The following is a 25063-nucleotide window of genomic DNA, read 5'->3' as shown; positions in this document are numbered from 1 at the left end:
CTTCCGATGGCCGGCCACTATGCTCCTTATCTCCAAGGCTGTCATCTCCTTTGCAAAACTTCTTGAACCACCACTGCACTGTGCATTAGTTAGCAGTTCCTGGGCCAAATGCATTGTCGATGTTGTGGGTTGTCTCCACTGCTTTACTACCCATTTTGAACTTGAATAAGAAAATTGCTTGGGACTGGATGGGGTGGCTCACACCTGTAATCCCAGCACTTTGGAAGGCCAAGGTGGGCAGATCACTTGAGGTCAGGAGTTTGAGACCAGCCTGGCCAACATGGTAAAACTCCGTCTCTGCTAAAAATACAAAATTAGCTGGGCATGGTGATGCAGGCCTGTAGTCCCAGCTACTCGGGAGGCTGAGGCACGAGAATCACTTGAACCTGGGAGGCGGAGGTTGCAGTGAGCTGAGATTGCGCCACTGCACTCCAGCCTGAGTGACAGAGTGAGACTCCATCTCAAAAAAAAAAAAAAGAAAAGAAAAGAAAGAAAGAAAGAAAACTGCTCTAATTGCTTTTTAACATTTTTGTAGTCTAAAATAAACCTAAAATACACAGCAAGTAAGAGTCATTAGCAGAAAAACATAAAGCAAGAAATGCCTGTTAAAATGATGGGCCAGGTTCAGTGGCTCATGCCTGTAATCCCAGCACTTTGGGAGGATGAGGCAGGCAGATCACGAGGTCAGGAATTTGAGACCAGCCTGGCCAACATAGTGAAACCCCATCTCTACTAAAAATACAAAAATTAGCCAGGTATGGTGGCAGGCGCCTGTCGTCCCAGCTACTTGGGAGGCTGAGGCAGGAGAATTGCTTGAACCTGCAAGGTGGAGGTTGCAGTGAGCTGAGATTGCGCCACTGTACTCCAGCCTGGGTGACAGAGCAAGACTCCGTCTCGGAAAAAGAAAAAAAAAAAGATGTATAACATAACCACCTTTATTTAAACATGTATTCCAATATCAGATTGCAAATTCCAACAATGCAAAAACCACAATTGCTTTTGCACTCACCTAATACAGTGTGGAATAGAGTAGTTGTGGCAAAGACTGTACGGCCTCCAGAGCCTGAAATACTTATCTGTCTATTTATAGAAAAAGTTTCCCAGATCCTGGTATAGGCATTCTCAGCAGCCCACCTAGGTTCAAGGAGAGTGAGCTCCACTTCCTAATGTGGAAGTGTCAAGGTTTGGAAGAGTGTGTGAAAGTAGAAATATTATTGGAGCTATATCTGCCACAAGGAATGAGTCATGTGGATACCGAGGGGAAGAGAGTTGCTGGGAAAGGGAAGAGCAGATTTTGATGGGAGCACGTGGGGTGTGTTTGTAGAATAGTAACATGCCATTGTTGCTAGAGCAGAGTGGGTGAGTTAGAGAGTACAAGATGAGGGCAGAGAGGTTGCTGGGGGCTGAGTCATGCAGGGCTTCCTTGTAGGGCATTATAAGGACATGAGCTTTTAGTGAGATGAGAGTCCATTGGAGAATTTTGGGAAGAGTGACAAGATCTAACATTTTCTAAGGATTGCTTTGGCTCTTTTTTTTTTTTTTTTTTTGAGATGGAGTCTCACTCTGTCGCCCAAGCTGGAGTGCAGTGGCCAAATCGCAGCTCACTGCAAGCTCCGCCTCCCGGGTTCACGCCATTCTTCTGCCTCAGCCTCCGGAGTAGCTGGGACTACAGGCACCCGCCACCTCGCCCGGCTAGTTTTTTTGTATTTTTTAGTAGAGACGGGGTTTCACCGTGTTAGCCAGGATGGTCTCGATCTCCTGACCTCGTGATCCACCCGTCTCGGCCTCCCAAAGTGCTGGGATTACAGGCTTGAGCCACCGCACCCGGCCATGCTTTGGCTCTTATAAGGGAAGTAGATTATGGCAAACAAGGGCAGAAGCAGGGAGATTGGTAAGCAGGCTGTTACATCCAGACAAGAGAAGAGGGTGGCTTAGATTAGAGTGGTAAGAGTAAAGATCAAAACAATTACTTTCTGACTCAGGAGGCTGAGGCGGGAGGATTGCTTTTACCCAGGAGTTTGAGGCTACAGTAAATTGTGATTATATCACTGCACTTCATCCTGAGTGATAGAGCAAGATCCCATCTCTAAAAAAGAAAAACAAAAAAGAAGCAACAGCAATTAGTTTCTGCATATATTTTTGAAGATAGAATTGATAGTATTTGCTGATGGATTGGATAATGGGGTAAGTGAGAAAGAGAGGAAGAAGTTAAAGATGACTCCAAGGTTTTTATCCTGGGCAAATTAGATGGATGGAATTACAGAAAAGACTGATATAAGGAGAAACAGATTTGGAGGAAGAAATCAGAACTTCAGTTTGGAACGCAGTGAGTTTGAATTGCCTATTACACATCTTGATGGGATTGTCAAGTAGTTATTTAAGAGTCAGGTTCACGAGATTGTAGATTTGGGAGTTGACGGAGTATATTTAAAATCATGGAAGAAGTTGCTCCGGAAATGAACTTGGATAGAAAAGAAACACAAAATGTGGTGGCACAATCATGACATGAGCTTCAATGCCAAGAGTTTTTAGGGTGAAAGGAAGGACCACAATCTGAAATGGCTGTGAGGAGCAGTTTGGACACCCACCCACCTTCATGCTTAATGACAATTGTGTTGCATTAATCCTATCCCACCATCAAGATTTTGTTTTTAAGCAGTGGGAACCTGGAAATCTTAACACCGAAAGAATTCTACTCTACAAAATAAAAGAAAGTGGAATGTTCATAGGGAAAGGAGGGACACTGGCCCTCTCAACTTCTTCCTCTAGCCTCTCACTCCCTTCCAAGGCCCTGAGACATTCCTGCTGCCTCCTTGGAACCCCTTTGAAAACCACTCCCCTTAGTGTTCCAAGATGCATGTGCTAAGAGACACATCTAATTCTGTCCCTCTCCTAAAAACCCTTCAGAGGTTTCCCATTGTCCTCCCCACAGTTTTAACATGGCCTACCAAGGCCCTTCATGGGCTAGCCCCTAATTATTTCTCTTACTTTCTCTCACGTCCTCCCACCTTGCATTCTGTGCCCCACCCACACTGACCTGTTTCAGTTCCTCAAACTCTTCTGGGCTTTTGCACATGTCCTCTCTGACTAGAATCTTCTTTATCCACTAAGACCTATACTTGTCCTGAGGTTTCAGTTGGGCTTCATTTTTTCCTGGTAGCTCCTTCTTTTCTAATGTATGTCTTCCTACTATTACATATTTTTCCCCTAGCAACCCTTATTTACCCTACCATAGCCTTTCCCTTACTTTATAGTTTATGATTTTTAAAACTCGTCTGTTATCCTTACTGGACTGGAAATACCATAGGAGCATAGGCCTTGACTGTCCTTCCCACCGTTGTATCACAGGGCCCCTCTCATAAAACGCACTTAATAAATGCTTTTTGATGGTTTGAATGAAGGAATAAAGGAACTGTGTTTTTCTTGGTAATGTGGGGATGTGGGAGATAGTCTAACTTTTGTACCATATCAGTTATTAAATGTAGAAAAAACTAGAAAGTAGTAATATATGGTTAAATTATTTCTATGTGAAAAGCATATTGCAATACAAAAATAGAAATATCTAAATATGAATAATGATTATTAGGGTGGTTGAATTACAAGTTCTGTTTTCCTTAGTATATTTCAATTTTTCTGTAATTTCATTTCTTTTATTTAAAATGTTTTAAAGAATCAATTCTAATTTTCTGTGCATTTTAAGTATCTTAAATATAGCATCTTTAGCTCCTCTGGGTACTTTTGTTCTCAAGTTTGACTCAATCCTGGGTAGTTCCCAAGAACTAGAGCATAATGTCTACTAGAAGTAATCTGAAATGCCTTGTTTCTGTGCTTCTGCTTTAGTGGATCAAAAAGCTTTCAATTTCCAAAGTGTCTTTTTCTTGCATAAAATACCATACTATTCAAAATAGCAAAGATGATACTGTTGTTTTTATTATTCTTTAACTTTTTTCCACTTCCTAAATGAGCCTTTTCCTATTTCCCTGCTCCCCTGAAACATTTTCATCATTAATACAAAAATAGTACTTAAGTATTATTACTTAATACTTACTTAATATTACTTAAGTACTATTTTTGTAAAGTGCTTTTTAATATTTGTGAAGTGCTTTTGCTCTGTCTTCAAGTCATTGATATAGCAGCTATTGTAGATAAAGGAACTGAGGCTCACAGAAGTTATATGGCTTGCTAAAGGCCACAAGCTTGGTTAGAGGTTTACTCTGGGACTAAATCAGTGATAGTCTTGTTCTTAGTAAAGCCCTCTGCATGTAACATCACACAATAAAAGTTTTTCCCTTGTATATATTCCTTTTAAGAATAATTTTATATGTATATATATATGAGGAACTTATAATGTATTTCTAATTTAAGGCTATTGCCAGTGTTAAATCTGGATAAAACCTGTCCTTTTGAATCCTGTTATGTTAAAAAACAACATTTGTTTCTGGCTTGAAGTTATTTGTGTACTGCATTCTGATCCTTTTTTTTCTTTCTTTCACAGTTGTGCATGCCTAAAGGGCTATCTTTCAGGACACAAACTGACAATAAAGACCCCCAGTTTCACTCATTTATAATTACCAGGGAAGATGGTTCTCGCACCTATGGTTTTGTTCTCACTTTTTATGAAGAAGTTACAAGTAAGCAAATCTGCACAGCCATGCAGACACTCTACCAGATGCACAACGCTGAGCATTATAGCAGTGTGTATGCTTCATCTTCCTGCAGCATGGACTCATTGGCAAGTAGTCTTGATGAAGGAGATACAACTTCCCTTTTGAAACTCCAGCGGTACAACTCCTATGATATTAGCAGAGACACCCTGTATGTTTCAAAAAGTATATGCTTGATCACACCATTACCATTCATGCAGGCCTGCAAGAAATTCCTTATCCAGCTTTACAAGGCCGTTACCTCACAGCAGCCACCACCCTTGCCACTTGAAAGCTATATCCACAATATTCTTTATGAAGTACCCCTTCCACCTCCAGGGAGGTCACTGAAATTTTATGGTGTTTATGAACCTGTCATCTGCCAGAGGCCTGGGCCCAGTGAACTCCCCCTCTCTGATTATCCCCTTCGGGAGGCATTTGAGCTCCTGGGATTAGAGAACCTGGTGCAGGTGTTTACCTGTGTTCTTTTAGAGATGCAAATCCTTCTCTACTCACAAGGTAGGTTTTCCTTGGATTTTACATTTTCCAAAAACAAGTACTTATGCTCCCAACTACTGTGTTTCCATGGGGTGTATTATTAGAACCAAATAAATAATGATCACAGTCTTTTCTGTTTTGTATAAAGGGAGCAGGTATGGTGGGGCCAAAGGCTGAGATGTGACTGTGCTGTTTCTCTTTGAGGCGGCAGTCAGTGACTGCAGAGAGAAGTAGGAAGGAATACATGCGTTAACTTCGCTGATTTGGGCATATTTAGTTCTTAATGGAAATAGCTCTTTTTTCCTGATAATATATAATCGTCATTAAGAAAACATTTTTTCTTCTTCATAATGAGAGTGAGAGAATTCTGTTACTACTAGAAACGTGTAGACTTCCCATTCTTTGTAGATTGGTAAAGGTTCACATCAAAATTCAGCAAATATTGAAAAAGGATAAATGAAATCGTTGACTCTGCAGCTTCCTGAGGCAATCAACTTTGGATCTTTGCCTGGGGGAGCATTCCATCTGAGTGAGAGAAGAGGTGAGCAGGCATGAGACAGATGACTGTCCCAGGTCTAACAATTCTGCCAGAGTTGTGTGTGTGTGGTTTTTTTGTTTTTTTGTTTTTGTTTTTTACTCTCAGAAGGAAGTTATCTTTGTGGTATCTTTCATTCAGAGTTCTTCCAACACATATTAAGAAACTTACAAACTATGGATTTTATTTTACCAGTACATTTGTGATGACTAATGTTGAGCCTAGACTAGGATACTAGTTCTCATCTGAATATGAATATGTGAAGAAAATAGAGATGCTATGTCATAATGGATAGTGAATTGAAGGAAATTATAAAATAGTACCTGTGCACTGATAGATTCTTCAAAAAAATGTTGCACAAATGTTTGGATTCTTTTTTTTTTTTTTTTTTTTTTTTAGACAAGTTCTCACTCTGTCACCCAGGCTGGAGTGCAGTAGTGCAATTATGGGTCACTGCAACCTCAACCTGCTGTGCTCAAGCCGTCTTCCCACCTCACCCTCCTGAGTAGCTGGTACTATAGAAATGTGCCACCACATCAGCTAATTTTTTATTTTTTGTAGAGATGGACTCTCACTGTGTTGCCCCGGCTGGTCTCAAAATCCTGGGCTCAAATGATCCTCCCGCCTTGGCCTCCCAAAGTGCTGGAATTACAGGCATGAAGCATTGCACCCGGCTGGGGTTAGCATTTTGCTAACTTGTATTTAAGCTGGCAGAATTGTAGTGCAGTCGTGACTGGTGCCGTGAAGTTTATTTTACCACTTTCCTTTTTTTATTTTTCTATTTTAAATTATAAGTGGGGCTGAGCCAAGTAGACTATATTTGTACTTCCCCATCTTGTGTGTATGTTGACACTATTTGTGTGTTGACAGCCCTTCACAAGGTTGTATTTTCTTCAGTTTATCCAACATAATGTTCTTTGATAATGTGTTCCATGTCTCAATTTTTGTTGTCAGGAAGTTATTCTCTAATGACCAATCTAAATTTCTTCCTTTCTTCTTTCGCCCACTTTCTTTTTTTATATATATTTAACATATGTTTTAATGAAACACTTTCTCATCATCTTTAAATAAAAAAAAAAAATTCCATTTTTTAATCTGAAGCTCCTCGGGCATTAGGACTTAATTGCTTTCTGCTCCACAGATTTCAGATGCCACTGCACTAATTCCCCAGTGCTCTTGAGGCAGAGCTTAGACATGTCCTCCTCAGTTGGAAGTCCTTGTGGCAACTTCAGGGGCTTGATTCTTACTGTTTAACCACTTTCAGTTTTGCACTCACTTAAGAGATATGCTTGTGAACTTGAGGGGTATGTGTGTTTTCTAATCTGAGCATCTTTATTATATTTTTTTCCCAATATATGGACACCTTTTTGTACTTTTTATTCTGGTAACAACATGCAGTTTCTGAAGATTCTGTGGATCTCCATCATATTTTTCATGATCTGCAAGTGAAGGCTGAAACACTTGATATGGAAATCTTGACCTGGTAAATTTGTGATGAATCCAATCTATGTAAATGAGAGACTTCACACCTTTTGTCCCAGTCTGTAGTTCATTTTGCCTCTTGAGCTACTGAGAGCAAAATCCCTGCCATAAGTGTAGTGACTGTTCTCTTTAGAGGCAGCATCTGCTAAATATTCAGCACGAAGAAGCTGAGGACTTCCCAGCAGCAGAAACTGAGGACTCACTCCTTCCATCATTACTTACAGATCACCTTTTTGTATCTGAAAAATTTCACTTTAAGTAATTCTCTCTTCCTTTCTTCCTTTTTTTCCCCTTGAATAGGGTAGGGATTAGAGAATAACTAGAAGGGGCAGAGGCTTGGAGCTTAATACCTTCTGATGTTTTAGCCCATTAGAAAAAAAGAACTTCCTTTTTTTTTTTTTTTAAAGACAGAGTCTCGCCCTGTCACCCAGGCTAGAGTGCGGTGGCACGATCTTGGCTCACTGCAACTTGCAACCTACACCTCCCAGGTTCAAACGATTCTCCTGCCTCAGCCTCCCGAGTAGCTGGGACTACAGGTGTGTACCACCACACCCAGCTAATTTTTGTGTTTTTAACAGAGACAGGGTTTTCACCATGTTGGTCAGGCTGGTCTTGAACTCCTGACCTCATGATCCACTCACCTCAGTCTCCCAAAGTGCTGGGATTACAGGTGTGAGCCACTGTGCCAGGCCGAAAAAAAAACTTTATATTCTAGACTTAGAAGAAATCTTAAAGGCCATTTTCTTAAATCTTAAAGTTCAATTTATTTATGTTCTGCCTAGAGAAGCAATTTGGGTTAGAAAGAATATTGGGGGTGGGTGGGTTCTTTGGTTTTGCCTTTAATTTTTAGAGATGGGGTCTCACTGTGTTGCCCAGAATGGAGTACAGCATATTCACAGGCACAGTCATAGCACACTGCAGCCCCAAACTCCTCCGCTCACAGCATCCTCCCACCTCAGCCTCCCGAGTAGTTGAGACTGCAGGCACATACCACCATGCCTGGTTTAGAGTATTGGTTTTTGAAGTCATAACAATCCTGGGTTCAAATATCTACATCATTCATTAACTATACCCATGAGTGAGTTAGGTAATCCTCCTGTGTGACAGTTGCCTCATCTCTATAGGGATAATAGTTTGGGTTTTTTTTTTCTCCTTTCTCACTGATTTATTATGACAATTAAATAAGAAAACCTGTATAAAATACTTAGGGTATAATTGACACTGACTAAATTATAGCTGATGCTATTATAATAATTACTAGTTTTATTAGTCCCATATAATCTTCTATAAATTATACTTATCTCTGAGTTGTGAAGGTTCAACATATTACTACATTTAACATAAAACCTTTTTAAATGATATAGTCAAGAGTTTATTCCAAAGAACCTAACATACGTTCTTTTATATTGTGTACCATGCTTTTTTTAGAAGGCAAAAAACAAACCAAAAAAAACCCAAAACCTTCCATTATCACACTTCCTCTTTTATTTTTTATTTTTATTTTATTTTTTATTGAGATAGAGTCTCACTCTGTTGCCCAGGCTGGAGTGCAGTGGCGTTATCTCGGCTCATTGCAACTTCTACCTCCTGGATTCAAGCGATTCTCGTGCTTCAGCCTCCCAAGTACCTGGGAGTACAGGCACGCACCACCATGCCTGGCTAATTTTGTATTTTTAGTAGAGATGAGGTTTTGCCATGTTGGCTAGGCTGGTCTCGAACTCCTGACCCTAGGTAATCTGCCTGCCTCAGTCTCCCGAAGTTCTGGGATTATAGGCATAAGCCACCGCACCCGGCCCACACTTCCTCTTTTAAATAGCACTTTATGTCTCACCATTTGTGATCTGTCCTGAGCTCTCCTATTTCTGCTCTTTTTTTGTTTGTTTGTTTTGAGACAGGGTCTCACTCTGGTGCCCAGGCTGGAATGCAGCAACATGATCGTAGCTCACTACAACCTCAAACTCCAGGGCTCAAGCAACCTTCACCCCTCAGCCTCCTGAGTAGCTGGGACTGCAGGCATGCATTACCACACCTGACTAATTTTTTTTATTTTTAGTAGAGATAAAGTCTCACTACACTGCCCAGGCTTGTTTGAAACTCCTGGGCTCAGGTGATCCTTCTGCCTCAGCTTCCCAAAGTTCAGGGTTTACAGGTGTGAGCCACTGCTTAGCTTGTCCCGTTTGGTTTATCGAGTCTATTCAGGGGTTTTAGTTCATTAATATCTACTAATTTATTTCAGTTTCAAATGAAGAAGAATAAGCATTTATGGATATGGTTTTATACTCTGAGTATATTTTTGTAATCTGTATACTGCGAACAACAGAGTGAATCCCTAGATTATAGAACTGGGTTTTTTAAAAATTTAAAGTGTCATACCCCAAAAAATTCCCGTACAGTAAATTTATAACCATTCACTAAAATCATTCTATGTTAGGAATTGTGCTACAAAAAGGCATTGTATATTTTGGATCTTTTCCCTACATTTAATCCTCTCAACAGTGAGTTAGTACTGTTCTGCATTTTTTGTTGAGGAAGAGATTGAGGCTTGGGGAAACTAAGTAATCTGCCCAAGATGATACAGCTAGTAAGTAGTATGGTACTACTAAGAATTGGGTTTCATCAGTCTTTTCTCAGATGCTTAACCACTGTGTTAACTGTATTGGGCACTACACTTAACCTCTCCTTATCCATCTCAATATTTATTTTTAAATGATTAACTCATTCTGTGGGTCTATTGTAAAGGTGTCATGTGAAATAATTGTAGAGTATAAAATGAAAGCTCTGTGTAAATCTAGATTTTAATAGACAATGTCTCTTTTATTAGAGAGAAATATTTCATTTAAATGAATGAAATAAGAGTGCTTATGTTGATTTGTACTTGGGTGCCCTCCTTTACTCTTCTTAACTGTGTTAAGGGAGTTCTAATAACATGTGATACTTCATTTCTTACTCACTGATAAAGCTATGCCATAAATTTGAAAACATTGCATGTGCTGAAGAATTACCATGAAAACCCAAAGTGAATCAAAGTACATGGATTTCAGTAATGAAAATGTCCTTCTAGACTGATTTGAAATTCCGATCCACAGCCCATTTAAACCAATTCAATCTGTTATTTAGGAAGTGTGTATATCACTGTCACTTTGCAGTGATAACTAGCTAGAAATTCTAAGTAGAGAAAACGTACCCAGGATGTGAAGGCTCTTTTCTAGGACCCCAGATCAGAAATGGGCACTTTGTTCTGCAATTGGGAAATACCTGGAGCAGCTCAGTATGAAAATCAGAGTATAATACTTTTTTCAAAGAACTAGTGGAAGAATAAAAGGGGAATTTAAACACCAATGTCTAGCTTTTGATACCGGTACAAAAGTCTAAGGAACATTTTTGGGCCTTGCTTACCTCCTTTGGTTCTTCATAGTTGAAATAAACCACTACCCACCGCCCACACCACACTGCATGCCTGTGTGCCTTTGCAGTGCTCCTCTGCCATCCCTCTGTTCTTTCATCCCTCTGAGTCGTATGTGAATTAACCTTGTCAGAAAGTGGAAGCTGCTTGAAGTTTTCTTGAAAAAGTTGGGAGCTTTCTCATCACAAATTGCTAGGCATGCTCAAGCGAACATCATCATTCTCCTTGGAACTGCCATCCATAAACCAAGCAGTACTTTGTTGGTCAACTGAGAGGTGTTTATAGTGTATTGTCCAAGTGACAATTAAATGCAGAAGCTTCTCTTACAGTTCCAAAGTCAGTCCTAGGGAAAAAGAGGCTCCCTATATGTGAGAATCTCTTCCTTGCATTCCTCTGGTAACAAGATCCAGTATAAACCATTTCTTTTTCATTAGGGAACTCTTTTGGGCAGTGTCCTCTCCCATTTGAGTGTTTTTCCAAAATCCCCCTAGATACCATGGATATTTCAAGTTTCAGCATTATTTTATGTCCTTCAGCCATAGGGGCACTTTAAATCAATATCCAATAGCATACTTAGTAATTGCCCCTCAAATGGAAATTCTGTAGTCCAGCACCCTGATAGTTGTCACTGGGAGGCACTCACGGGCTTTTGACATAGCCCTAGCCCACACTCCACATACAGAGAATTTGTACCAGTGCTCCAGCTTCTCTGTTCTACACTGTGTGAGCTCAGGCAATCTAATTCATTCCCATTTAGCATGTCCAATTAATATTGCTTGAAGGGTAGATTGACACTGTGTCCTCTGTTTTACTGTACTAGGTAGGAGAAATGGGGTGAAACAGTCAAAGGTAAGATCCACTCCCATGAAACATTTAGGTAAAGTCTGTTTAAATGTTCCAATTTCATTCAGACTTCCTCCTTAATCCTGTCAACTTTAACACTTTAATATATTATCATTCTAATTGTAGTCTGCACTAAGGCTGCAAGCCACTGTATTGAGGCAGTGGCTCGTGCCTGTAATCCCAACACTTTGGGAGTTTGAGGCGGGAGGATCACTTGAGCCCAGGAGTTTGAGACCAGTCTGGGCAACATGGCAAAACCCCATCTCTACTAAAATACAAAAATTAGGCAGGCATAGTGGTGTGCACCTGTAGTCTCAGCTACTACAGGGGCTGAGGTGGGAGGATCGCTTGAGCCTGGGTGGTGGGGGTTGCAGTAACCTGAGATTGTGCTACTGCACTCCAGCCTGGGTGACAGAGTAAGACCCTATCTTTTTTTTTTTTTTTTTTTTTTTTTAAAAAGACTTCACCAAAAGATTTTGGTGTAACAGCGTATAAGGCTCTCAAATGAGTCCCCAGAAACTTCTCCAACCCTTGATTATTTGACCCACTCCTGTGCATTAGGTTTTGGTAGTTCAGCAAGGTATCCTGGCCCTTTTGTCAGTCTTTATTTTGATTAATTTGCCTTACTATATCCCCAAGCAATTCCAGATCATGTTTCTAACTGTAATCTTTGCCTTCTTACATTTAAAATTTCTCTATGCTGGGGCAAATAGAGCAGATTTGTTTTGGCCCTTTAATGTTGGGAAACCATCTGAGGGTCCTTATAGTCCATGCAACCTTTGTTAATGCTGTATTAAGACTTTCGTAGGCCGGGCGCGGTGGCTCAAGCCTGTAATCCCAGCACTTTGGGAGGCCGAGACGGGTGGATCACGAGGTCAGGAGATCGAGACCATCCTGGCTAACACGGTGAAACCCCGTCTCTACTAAAAAATACAAAAAAACTAGCCGGGCGAGGTGGCGGGCGCCTGTAGTCCCAGCTGCTCGGGAGGCTGAGGCAGGAGAATGGCATAAACCCGGGAGGCGGAGCTTGCAGTGAGCTGAGATCCGGCCACCGCACTCCAGCCTGGGCGACAGAGCGAGACTCCGTCTCAAAAAAAAAAAAAAAAAAGACTTTCGTTTCAGGCTGGGTGCCATGGCTCATGTCTGTAAATCCCAACACTTTGGGAGGCTGAGGTGGGTGGATCACCTGAGGTTGTGAGTTCAAGACCAGCCTGACCAACATGGAGAAACCCCATCTCTACTGAAAATACAAAGTTAGCCAGGCATGGTGGTGCATGCCTGTAATCCCAGCTACTCGGGAGGCTGAGGCAGGAGAATCGCTTGAACCCTGGGGACAGAGATTGCATTGTGAGCCGAGATCGCGCCAATGCACTCCAGCCTGGGCAACGAGTGAAACTCCATCTCAAAAATAATAATAATAATAATAAATTAGCCAGGCATGGTAGTGTTTGCCTGTAGTCCCGGCTACTTGGGAGGCTGAGGTGGAGGATCACCTGAGCCCAGGAGTTAGAGGCTGCAGTGAGCCATGGTTATGTCACTGTACTACAGCCTCATGACAGAGCGAGACCCTGTCTCAAAGAAAAAAGAAAAGAGGTTTATTTGGCTCACAGTTCTGTGCATGTGCTAGAATCTGCTTCTGATGAGGGCCTTGGGAAGCATCTACTCATGGCAGGACGTGAAGGGGAGCCAGAATCACATGGCAAGAGGAAGGAAGGAAGCAAGAGAGAGGAGGGAGATGCCAGACTCTTTTCAATAACCAATTTTCATGGAAAGTAAGAGTGAAAACTACTTGCTCACAACCATGAGAATGGCACAAAGCCATTCATGAGAGATGCCTCCCCAGGACCCAAATACCTCACCTCCAACACTGGGGACAAACTACCATGTCCAAACCATAGCACCAGGCCACATACATTTTTTCTTGGGTGACTGCAAAATCAGGGGTTCTCCACCACCATCCCCCAACCCCTCAAGTTCTATAAATTCCCAGAATGATTCACAGAACTCAAGAAAGCAGTTTACTTACTGTAACTGGTTTACTGTAAAGGATACAACTCAGGAACAGCCAAATGGAAGAGAGGTATAAAAGTACGTGTAGGGGTGGGTGCAGAGCTGCTCTGCTTTCCTTGGACTTATCCAGCACCTTAATGTGTTTGCCAGTCCAGAAGCTCCTCTGTATTTCTTCTTCTTTCTTTCTTTTTTTTTTTTTTTTTTTTTTTTGCGGTGGAGTCTGGCTCTGTCACCCAGGCTAGAGTGCAGTGGCATGATCTCAGCTCACTGCAACCTCTGCCTCCGGGTTCAGGTCATTGTCCTGCCTCAGCCTCCTGAGTAGCTGGGATTATAGGCACATGCCACCACAGCTAGCTAATTTTTGTATTTTTAGTAGAGACAGGTTTCACCACGTTGGCCAGGCTGGTCTTGAACTCCTGACCTCCAGTGATCCACCTGCCTCGGCTTCCCAAAGTGCTGGGATTACAGGCCTGAGGCAGTGCGCCTGGCCACCTCTATTTTTTTCTTGAATAAATTTTTGTCCTTACTATTTTCTCTAAGAAAATTTTTATTAAGCTTTCAATTTATTAGTAAAATGTCTTAATATTTCCTTATTTTCTTGACCCCTGTTATATCTGTAGTTTTGTCCTCCTTTTCATTCCTAATACTGTTTGTGCAGTCTCTTTCCCCAGTTATTTTTACCTGAAGTTTGTCAATTATATTACTTCTTTTTGTTTGTTTGGTTTCTTGAGACAGGGCCTCACACTGTTGCCCATCCTGGAGTGCAATAGCATGATCAAGGCTCACTGCAGTCTTGACCTCCCTGGGCTCAAGCAATCCTCCTGTGTTGGCCTCCCAAAGTGCTGGGATCACAGGCATGAGCCATTGTGCCCAGCCCTATTACTCTTTTTAAAGAACCAGCTTTTACTTTCATTGGTATCCTCTATTGTACCTTTGTTTTATGTTTTATTAATTTATGGTTTTATTTTTATTATTCACTTCTTTCTGCTACTTTCTTTGGGCTTACTAAACCTTTCTTTCTCCCCACCTGCCCACCAAAATCAGCATCTTAAGCAGTTGAGTCATGTGTTAGGTGCATCCCACAAGTCTTAGTATCTGATATTTTCATTATCATTGAATTCTAAAAATATATATATATATTTTTTGAGACAGGGTCTTTCTCTGTCATCCAGACTGGAATGCAGTGGTGTGATCACAGCTCACTGTAGCCTCAACTTCTCAGGCTCAAGCCATCCTCCTACCTCAACCTCCCTTGTAGCTGGGACTACAGGTGCACGCCACCATACCTGGCCAATTTTTAATTTTTTTTTAAAGGTGGGGGTCTCCGTATGTTGCCCAGGCTGTTCTGGAACTCCTAGGCTCAAGCAATCCTTTCACCTCGGCCTCTCAAAGTTCTGGAATTAGAGGTGTGAGCCACCATACCTGGCTCATTCTAAGAATTTTTAAATTTTCATTTATTTTGGCCATTTGTCTTGCTTTTCTCTCTCTCTCTCTCTCTCTCTTTGTTTTTGATGTTTTGAATTGATTTAAATTTTTTTCTCATTGTAGTTTTTTCTGTTTAGATGTTATATGCTCTTAATGGTAAATTTTGAGATTTCAACGTGAACAGTTACTCTTATGTTATAGAATCTTTACAGATACTATAAAATGCTTTAACTCCATGCTCATCGTGGCTTACTTGTTATGATTGTTCAGTTTTAGTAATCCCTCAAATTAGATATTTTTATTCTGTACACTTGGTTTTGTTTAAATTTACTCATAGTGACCTTATTTTGTTTTTCTTTGAAACAAGGTCTCACTCTGTTACCTAGGCTGGAGTGCAGTGATGCAACCATAACTCACTGCATCCTTGACCTCCTGGACTCAAGCGATCCTACTGCTTCAGCCGCCTGATAGCTAGGACTACAGGCACACGCCACCAAGCTGGGCTAATTTTTTTTTTTTTTTTTGGTAGAGATGGGGGTCTCACTATCTTGTCCAGGCTGCTCGCGAAGTCCTAGGCTCAAGCAGTCCTCTGCCTCAGCCTCCCAAAGTGCTGGGATTATAGGTGTGAGCCACTGCACCCAGCCTCAGTTATTATTTTTTGAAAATTCACAATTTTATTTCAATCTTAGAGATTTCTTCTGAGATCAGTCTTCTTCCTAACATGTATTCTTAGAAGTTCCTTTCCTGAGGTAGCTTTCTCTGTTAGATTTTGTTTTCTCCTTGTTTTTGAAAAATAGTTCGTTGGATATTAAATTCTGTATTAAAAGTTTTTCTTTTTCAGCTCTTAATACACTGAAGATAATATTCTATCATCTTAAATAGTTCATTGGATGTTAAATTCTATGTTAAAAGGTTTTTTTTTTCTCTTAGTACTCTGAGGATAATATTCTATCATCTTCTGGTTTCCTGTGTTGCTGTTGAGAAGTCAGTTATCACTTCTAATGTCGTTCTAATGAATGACTGTCATTGTTATTCATTAGCCAGAAATCTGTTGTTTCAACTCTGGTTATATTTAAGATTTTCTGTCTTTGGTGTCCAATATTGTGACTGATTTATCTGAATGAGGCTTGCTTTATTTGTTCTGCTTGTGATTCATTATGTTTCCTGAAATTTAAGAATTAATGTCGTTTACCCATTTTGGAAAATTCTCGACTATCTTGGTAAATATTGCTTTCATGTATCTTTTTTTAATCCTCCTGAAACTCTAATTAAACATCTTTGTTGTTGTTGTTGTTGTTATTGTTGTTGTTTTGAGACAGAGTCTCACTCTGTCACCCAGGATGGAGTGCAGTGGTGTGAACTCTGCTCACTGTAACCTCTGCCTCCCAGGTTCAAGCAGTTCTCCTGTCTCAGCCTCCTGAGTAGCTGGGACTACAGGCACATGCCACCACGCCCAGCTAATTTTTGTATTTTTAATAGAGATGGGGTTTCACCATTTTGACCAGGATGGTCTTGATCTCTTGACTTCGTGATCCACCCGCCTTGGCCTCCCAAAGTGCTGAGATTACAGGCATGAGCCACCACACCCGGCCTCATTCCCATTTTCTGTGTGTCTCTGTGCTGCATTCTGGGTAATTTCTCCACATCTGTCTCCTACTTTATGAATTCTCTCTTTACCTGTGTTTAATCTATAATTAGCCCTTTCTTTGACATTTTTGGTCACAGTGAAGCTTGTTACAGACAAACATGTTTAGGTTGGGTGGCTTAGGTGGTGTGGTGGCCCCACATTGATGTCATACTGAGGACAGGGGTCAAGTACTCCATGATTAGTCTTTGCTCTTCAGGAGCTGCCAGAGGCTGTGCCTTTCATTTTCCAGTGCCGTAAGTCATTGTTGGCAATGCCTGAGATAAATTTCTGTGAAACTAGGGAGATAAACCAAGTTATGCATGTGTCTGAGACCTCAAAGCCAACGTAATTCAGATAATACTCAGTCACATTGGGCTGGGCGCATGGCTCACGCCTGTAATCCCTGCACTTTGGAAGGCTGAGACAGGTGGATTACTTGAGGTCAGGAGTTTGAGACTAACCTGGCCAACATGGTGAAACCCCATCTCTACAAAAATACAAAAATTAGCCAGGCCTGGTGGCATGCGCCTCTAATCCCAGCTGCTGGGGAGACTGAGGCAGGAGAACCACTTGAACCCGGGAGGCAGAGGTTGCTGTGAGCCAAGTTCATGCCACTGCACTCCAGCCTGGGCAACAGAGTGAGATTCTGTCTCAAAAATAAAAATAAAAAGTAGTCAGTCACAGCATCCAGGATCATAAGTGTATAATCTTCCAGCTACATCAGGAAGTCTACCAGAGGCATGCTGAATACCACCAGCAGCTTCACATCTCCATTGGCAGTGCTTGGCAAGGCATAAAGCTTGCTAGACACAGCTCCTGATCTGCACCACCATGGTTCCTGTGCCGCCAGCTGCAGCTCCAGACCCATCCCCCTGTGTTGCCCTCGAGGGGCTGATCTTATTCTCCACAGTAATGCTAGTGGAGAGCATGGCAGGGACTGCAGCAGCAGAGGCCATTGCCACCTTGGGATCTGTGCCAGAGCCACCACTAGGCAAATTCTTGACAGTATGTTTTTATTGTGTAATATAGTCAAGCATAATTTTTTAATGTCTACTTTCATTTTACATGCCTTGGATGTTAACATATTAATTTCCCAAAGCATATTTACTGGCTACTGACCATGTAGTAGGTCATATGTTGAATATTAACAATTCTAAGATTAAAAATACAGATATGTCCAGACGCAGTGGCTCATGCCTGTAATCTCAGCACTTTGGGAGGCAGGCAGATCACTTGAGGTCAGGAGTTCAAGACCAGCCTGGCCAACATGGCGAAACTCCATTCTACAAAAAACACAAAAAACCGGGTGTGGTGGTGTACAGCTGTAATACAAGCTACTTGGGAGGGTGAGGTATGAGAATCGCTTGAACCTGAGAGGCAGAGGCTGCAGTGAGCCAAGATTGCACCACTGCACTCCAGCCTAGATGAAAGAGTGAGACCCTGTCTCCAAAAATAAATAAAAAGAAGAATACAGATATTGCTCTGTAGAAGATGATGGTGTATTGGGGAAGAGAAACCATAAAGAGAGAATTATGACAGAATTGTAATGTTTTAGTGAGATGAGTAATTCCTGTGATGGAAATACAGATAGGGTACTGTCGAAGCATGTAGATAGTAGCCTGGTGGTGATAAGAAGTGTTAGGAAAGGCTTTCCAAAGAAGCAATTGCCTGAGGAAAAAGTGGAACCTAGTCAGGCAGTGCGAGAGGAAGGGACATTCTGGGCAGAGGAAAACAATATACAAGGGGCACAGGGCCTGTGAAAACATGGACTGCAAGCAGATGATCTTACTGCATATAGAGTGGTGATAAGGAATGAGGCAGACAAGGGCCAAATCATGAAGAGCCTCATGTGCCATGCTGAGGCCTGTCTTAAATATTAAAATGACTTCTTTTATGCATTCATCACTTTGAGTATCAATTATAAAAAGACTTTCCTAAAATACTTAAGTTTAAAAAAAATGCTTAAAGAAGAAAAATCTGCCTTTTATTTCTTGATTCAGTTAAAAAGAATTGTCTTGTTTCTGCTGAATAATTGCATTATTAAAAAATGTGTGAGCCGGGCGCAGTGGCTAATGCCTGTAATCTCAGCACTTTGGGAGGCCGAGGCATGTGGATCACCTGAAGTCAGGAGTTCGAGACCAGCCTAGCCAACATGGTGAAACCCCATCTCTACTAAAAATACAAAAAAATTAGCTAGGCGTGGTGGCGGTGCCTGTAATCCCAGCTACCCAGGAGGCTGAGTGAGGCAGGAGAATCGCTTGAACCCAGGAGGTGGAGGTTGCAGTGAGCTGAGATTGAGCCATTGCGCTCCAGCCTGGGCAGCAAGAGTGAAAACTCCATCTCAGAAAAGAAAAAAATGTGTGTGGTACTTCAACCAGTCTTAAAGAGAATGCAGAACTGGAAAGAAGAATAGACATAGAACACCCACAACACATGGATGGAATAAAATCTAAGCATGTCTTTTTAAGTTATAGCTGTCTAGCAAAATTATATATATTCTTTTCCCACTCATCATCTATTCGTTCAAAAATACTGTTTTGGCCTCTATTATATGTCAGATACTGTGGTAAATACTGAGGTTACAAGAATATAAAAGGCCCCAATCCTTGGTTGAAATGATGACCACAGAGTAGAATCTAAGGAGATTTCTCTGGATTTCGTCTTCATGGTCTGTAACTGTACATAATTGTCTCTTCCTACTCCTGGTGGGTTTTTGTTGTTGAGTATTTTTTGTTTGTGTGTTTTTTTGGTTTTTTGAGACAGAATCTTACTCTGTCACCCAGGCCTGGAGTGCAGTGGTGTGATCTCAGCTCACTGCAACCTCTGCCTCCTGGATTCAGGCGATTCTCGTGCCTCAGCTTCCTAAGTAGCTGAGATTACAGGCATGTGCCACTATGCCTAATTTTTGTATTTTTACTAGAGATAGGGTTTTGCCATGATGGGCAGGCTTGTCTTGAACTCCTGGCCTCAGGTGATTCACCTGCCTTGGCCTCTCAAAGTGCTGGGATTACAGGTGTTGTGCTTGGCTTTTCTTTTTTTTTTTTCCCTCTGAAACGGAGTCTCGCTGTTGCCCAGGCTGGAGTGCAGTGGCACAATCCGGGCTCACTGCAACCTCTGTCTCCTGGGTTCAAGCAATTCTCCTGCCTCAGCCTCCCAAGTTACTGGGATTACAGGTGCCTGCCACCATGCCCTGCTAGTTTTTGTATTTTTAGTAGAGACAGGGTTTCACCATGTTGACCAGACTGGCCTCTAACTCCTGACCTCAGGTGATCCTCCCACCTCGGTCTCCCAAAGTACTGGGATCGCAGGCATGAGCCACTGCGCCTGGCCAGCCTTTTTTGGTATTTTGTTAGGATTTTGTTGAACTTAAGAGGAAAAAAACCATAACATTTAGTAGTGTCAGTAAGTGTTAGTCCACACTGGGTGTGAAGTAGGCCCTGTGCTTTATGGGTAGAACCAGAGAAAATGGGTGCCACTCTGTCCTTAGGAAACTCACAGAGAGGAGAGACAGTACAGGGGCCAGGGGCCATAATTGAGTCCTGTGACGGTGCAGAACTTCAATTAGTTCTAATTAGGGCACAGCTTCTACACCTAGGGGGCATCCAGCTGACTTCAGGGGTTTCAGGTCAACTTTTCATCCTCACCCCATCTCCGCCCCTGGAATAAAAGACCCTTATTGCCTACAGTTCAAACATCTGCCTGATTATTCCTAGCAGAGTGGTAGGAACTGATTGTCTGGTCTCCTCTACTACCCGTCTCACCTGCACAGAGAGTGCCAGCTGTCTCAGCCTAGCTTCTTCAGTGTGCCTCAGCTGATAAAATGTGTGTGTCCACCCCAGGTAATTAGGTTATTAGCTCTTTGTGCTTGTATGGCTGACCCCTACCTTTCAGGCCACCTGGTGTTTGTTTTAGAAGTTATTCCTGTAAACAGGTTTTCACCTAAAATTTGAATCTTTATGAATCAAATAAGGAAAATTTTAAGTAAACTTGGGCTGTGGATAACTGATGATTCATTACCAAAAAGGTAGTCATTTAAAATTATAAAATGACACAAGAAAAAATTTAAATGTAAAACATCCTGTTTATGCTTGGTCAGGTCTTTGAGTTGATGTGACTCAAGTAACATCTGATCATTTCCTTAACCTTTTTTAAAAGACTCCCCTAAATTCTTCCTCCCAAAGATTTTACTGTATTTGTTCACAATGGATTCTGTGAAAGGATTATTACAAGCTCACAATCCATTGTCTTCAATTCTTAAATCCAAAAAATTCTAAAAACCAAACATTCTTTTTGTAACTCATTCATCAGCAAAACCAGACCTGAACCAGAGTGACCCTATTCATATTCTTTGATTATTTGTCCTACTGGGACATATATGGTTTGCTACAGAAATTCTAATGTATTTGATTATAGGATACTGCCCTAGATAGTTCATGTATGTGGTATATGCACCATATTGCTTTTTTAAATTAAAAAATCTGAATTCTAAAACATATCTACTTCTTTTTTTTTTTTTTTTTTTTGAGACAGAGTCTCGCTCTGTAGCCCAGGCTGGAGTGCAGTGGCACGATCTCGGCTCACTGCAAGTTCCGCCTCCTGGGTTCACGCCGTTCTCCTGCCTCAGCCTCCCGAGTAGCTGGGACTACAGGCACCCGCCACCACGCCTGGCTAATTTTTTGTATTTTTAGTAGAGATGGGGTTTCATCATGTTAGCCAGGATGGTCTCGAACTTCTGACCTTGTGATCCGCCCACCTTGGCGGATCACCTTGTGATCCCCAAAGTGCTGGGATTACAGGCGTGAGCCACCACGCCCGGCCAACGTATCTACTTCTAAACATTTAAATAGGAATTGTGGACATACGTAAGTATAAAGCAGCCGTTGCAGAGTGGTTTAAAAGGCTACTTTACTGTTGTGGGGAGCTTTTAAATTTGATAAACTAATGAGTTCATGTAAATAAAACATAACAAAAACACTAATCCTTAATTTTCTGTTAACTCAGGAATACCCAGCTGTGATAGTTTTGTGGTTGGGGTAGACATAGGAAGTGTGACTATGAATGCATGTATCTGTTTGACTTCTTGTACTCCCAAAGTAAAGGCTAAAATAAGTATAATCAGCTAACCAAAAGCTATAGCCACGATCATATATACCGTATAAGAGAAAAGCCTCTGATGGAGGTTGCCGTAAGCCGAGATCATGCCACTGCACTCCAGCCTGGTTAACAGGGCAAGACTGTCTCAAAAAAAAAAAAGAGAAAAAGAAAAATGCCTCTGAATTGGGAATTGTGTGAGCATGCATGTATAAAGAAGTGATCAAAAATGTTATACTGGCCGGGCGCAGTGGCTCACGCCTGTAATCCCAGCACTTTGGGAGGCTGATATGGGCGGATTGCTTGAGGTCAAGAGTTCAAGACCACCCTGGCCAACATGGAGAATCCCCATCTCTACGAAAAATACAAAAATTAGCCTGGTGTGGTGGTGGGCGCCTATAATCTCAGCTACTTGGGAGGCTGAGGCAGGAGAATCGCTTGAATCCAAGATGCGGAGGTTGCAGTGAGCTGAGATCGCACCATTGCACTGCAGCCCGGGCAACAAAGTAAGACTTCATCTCAAAAATCATCATAATAATGTTACACTGTATCTTGTACATTTTTAGTGGGATAAATGCCAAGAGCAGTTTTATTAGTTCTTGATTTCGCCACACTTTAAGAGAATATAAGTTCGCCTACCCATGATTTTAAGAAGCAAAGAGTGTGATGATGTTTCCCACCTACCCACACTCCCTTAAAACTATTCAAATGAAACCATTTAATTATTTAATTATAGTGGAATAGAACTGAGCTATTTTCTGCATGATCATAAAGAAATATTTACTTTTAACGCATAAATTTTTTTCTTAAAATCCACATTTTCCAGCCTAATGAAGTGATTATGTTTTTCCTTGCACTCTTCCCGTCCCTTTTTCCTTGTTCTGTGCAGATTATCAACGCCTGATGACTGTGGCGGAAGGCATCACCACACTTTTGTTCCCGTTTCAATGGCAACATGTTTATGTGCCCATCCTACCTGCTTCTCTGCTACATTTTCTTGATGCTCCTGTCCCTTATCTGATGGGCCTTCAGTCAAAAGAAGGAACTGACCGTTCTAAACTAGAACTTCCTCAAGAGGTAAAACTACAATGAATGGTGAAGCATTTGCTGTTTGCTGATTTAGGTCAAGGGGACTTTTGCTAGATCACATTGTCTTTGTCCAAATTTTTTTTTTTTTTTTTTTTTTAGATGGAGTCTTGCTCTGTCGCCCAGGCTGGAGTGCAGTGGCCGGATCTCAGCTCACTGCAAGCTCCGCCTCCCGGGTTTGCGCCATTCTCCTGCCTCAGCCTCCTGAGTAGCTGGGACTACAGGCGCCCGCCACCTCGCCCGGCTATTTTTTTGTATTTTTTAGTAGAGACGGGGTTTCACCGTGTTAGCCAGGATGGTCTCGATCTCCTGACCTCGTGATCCGCCCGTCTCGGCCTCCCAAAGTGCTGGGATTACAGGCTTGAGCCACCGTGCCCGGCCTTTGTCCAAATTTTATCTGTCTTTTTGACTCTCCTAAATCTCCAAGTATGGCTAGGGGAGAGCCTCAGCTATAGAATGCAGACTCCTGATGATAACTACCACATAGTCATTAACTAAACCTGGTTCAAAACAAGACAGTGGCTGATTTTCACAACTATAAATTTGTGAAGATGGAGCAGTGGTAGCATGATCTCATTGCTTTATTCTGGTAACATTTTTTTTCTTCACTCATGTTATAAATTTTGTTTTTAAACAATACAATCCAGGTTTTAACATCCTTTAAAATCATTATCATTTGAGGTGAATTTGATTTTTGACCTCTGTCAACTGAAAAGTAACATGTTGCAGCAAACTAGGGATAATGGAAATATCAAATACTTCCGTATTCTCTGTTTTCAGATACAGGGCCCATTATCTGTTCTAAATGTCAGCTTGGCTTGGCGGTTGAGATAAAAATTCTAACACCTAACTTTTATGCCACCTTAAAGTTATTATACTTTCTGTGTGTTGTACTTTCAAATGTTTAAAAAAATAGACCAGGCGCGGTGGCTTATGCTTGTAATCCCAGCACTTTGGGAGGCTGAGGCGGGTGGATCACAAGGTCAAGAGATCCATCCTAGCTAACATGATGAAATCCGTCTCTACTAAAAATACCAAAAATTAGCCAGGTGTGGTGGCACGCACCTGTAGTCCCAGCTACTTGGAAGGCTGAGGCAGTAGAATCGCTTGAACCCTGGAAGTGTAGGTTGCAGTAAGCCAAGATCACACCACTGCACTCCAGGCTGGGCGACAGAGTGAGACTCCGTCTCAAATTAAATAAATAAATAAATAAACAAGAATTGTTGAAAGCATATTTCTGATCTATAAAATAAGAATAATAACACCTCCCACGTGTTGTTTTTACTTTTTTTTTTTTTCTTTTCTTTTCTTTTGAGACGGAGTTTTGCTTTTGTTGCCCAGACTGGAGTGCAATGGCGGGATCTTGGCTCACCGCCTCCTGGGTTTAAGTGATTCTCCTGCCTCGTCCTCCCAAGTAGCTGACAGGCACCACCACGCCCAGCTAATTTTGTATTTTTAGTAGAGACGGGTTTTCTTCATGTTGATCAGGCTGGTCTCAAACTCCCGACCTCAGGTGATCCGCCCACCCCGGCCTCCCAGAATGCTGGGATTACAGGTGTGAGCCACCACACCTGGCCTAATTTTTACCTATTGTTAATGGTACTGAGGATTACCATGTAAAGTCTTTGAAATGAAATATGGATGAGAACATGCCACAACTTTTTTAAAAAGCTGATTAATTACATTATATCACCAACTATTTAATTCACATCTTTCTTAATAGAATATCATGCTGAGATTCACCTTTATTCTTATTTCCCAGAGATTCTCATTTTAATAAGTGAATTTAACACTAAGCCACAGCCATTGTATTCTGTAGTGATTCTCATAATCTTCCACTGCTTACTTTTATTCTAATGAATATTTCCCCACAAAAATTAACATTTTTACCCAAAGGAAAATAACTTGATTCAGATCACATAAGATACATATACAGACTGTTGTTCTTTTTGGGCTTGTGCATGTTTTTCTTCTCTGTTTTACCTCTTTTCTCTATTCCTTAAATGTTCTTGTTTTCACTTTCATTAAATTAGTCTAGTATGTTATTTGCTCAAAGAAGTTAATCCTTTAAATTTTCAAGGAAAAAGAAATAGACTAGCCAAATGCATTTTGTTTTGAAGACTTAATGATATTTTAGTTTCTTGTTGAGTGTCTGATCTATTGTGTATGTTAATCATGTAACATTTTATAAGATAACTTTATGTATATTGTCTTTCCATTTTTTGTAACAATTGTTGAGAGATTTTTCAGTGCCACCTTGGCATATCTGTAGTTGGGAAACTTTTCCATCTCTGTGCCTGTGTGTATCCACTAAAGATAAACAAATGTAAGGATTCTGAAAGCTCTTAAAGTAATGTCTGTGATTTTCTAATTTTTCATTCATGAGATCTACACTGCTTAATAAATACATATACCCATCT

At 41.3% G+C, this 25063-nt stretch overlaps 1 protein-coding gene across 4 annotated transcripts in view; it reads left to right on the top strand.

Moving 5' to 3' along the window:
• DENND5B (DENN domain containing 5B) overlaps positions 1-25063 on the top strand; it is a 203312-nt gene that overhangs the window by 105372 nt on the left and 72877 nt on the right. For all 4 annotated transcript variants that reach the window (XM_025401854.1, XM_025401853.1, XM_025401852.1 and 1 more), the window contains 2 exons: positions 4496-5162; positions 22447-22634. In XM_025401854.1, the coding sequence (XP_025257639.1) occupies positions 4496-5162; positions 22447-22634 (855 nt within the window). The remainder of the gene's footprint in view (positions 1-4495; positions 5163-22446; positions 22635-25063) is intronic.

The sequence above is a fragment of the Theropithecus gelada genome, chromosome 11 (genome assembly GCF_003255815.1).
Source record: "Theropithecus gelada isolate Dixy chromosome 11, Tgel_1.0, whole genome shotgun sequence".
Lineage (NCBI taxonomy): Eukaryota > Metazoa > Chordata > Mammalia > Primates > Cercopithecidae > Theropithecus > Theropithecus gelada.
The sequence above is the reverse complement of the archived record's forward strand: the minus strand, read 5'-3'. Positions and strand labels throughout refer to the sequence as shown.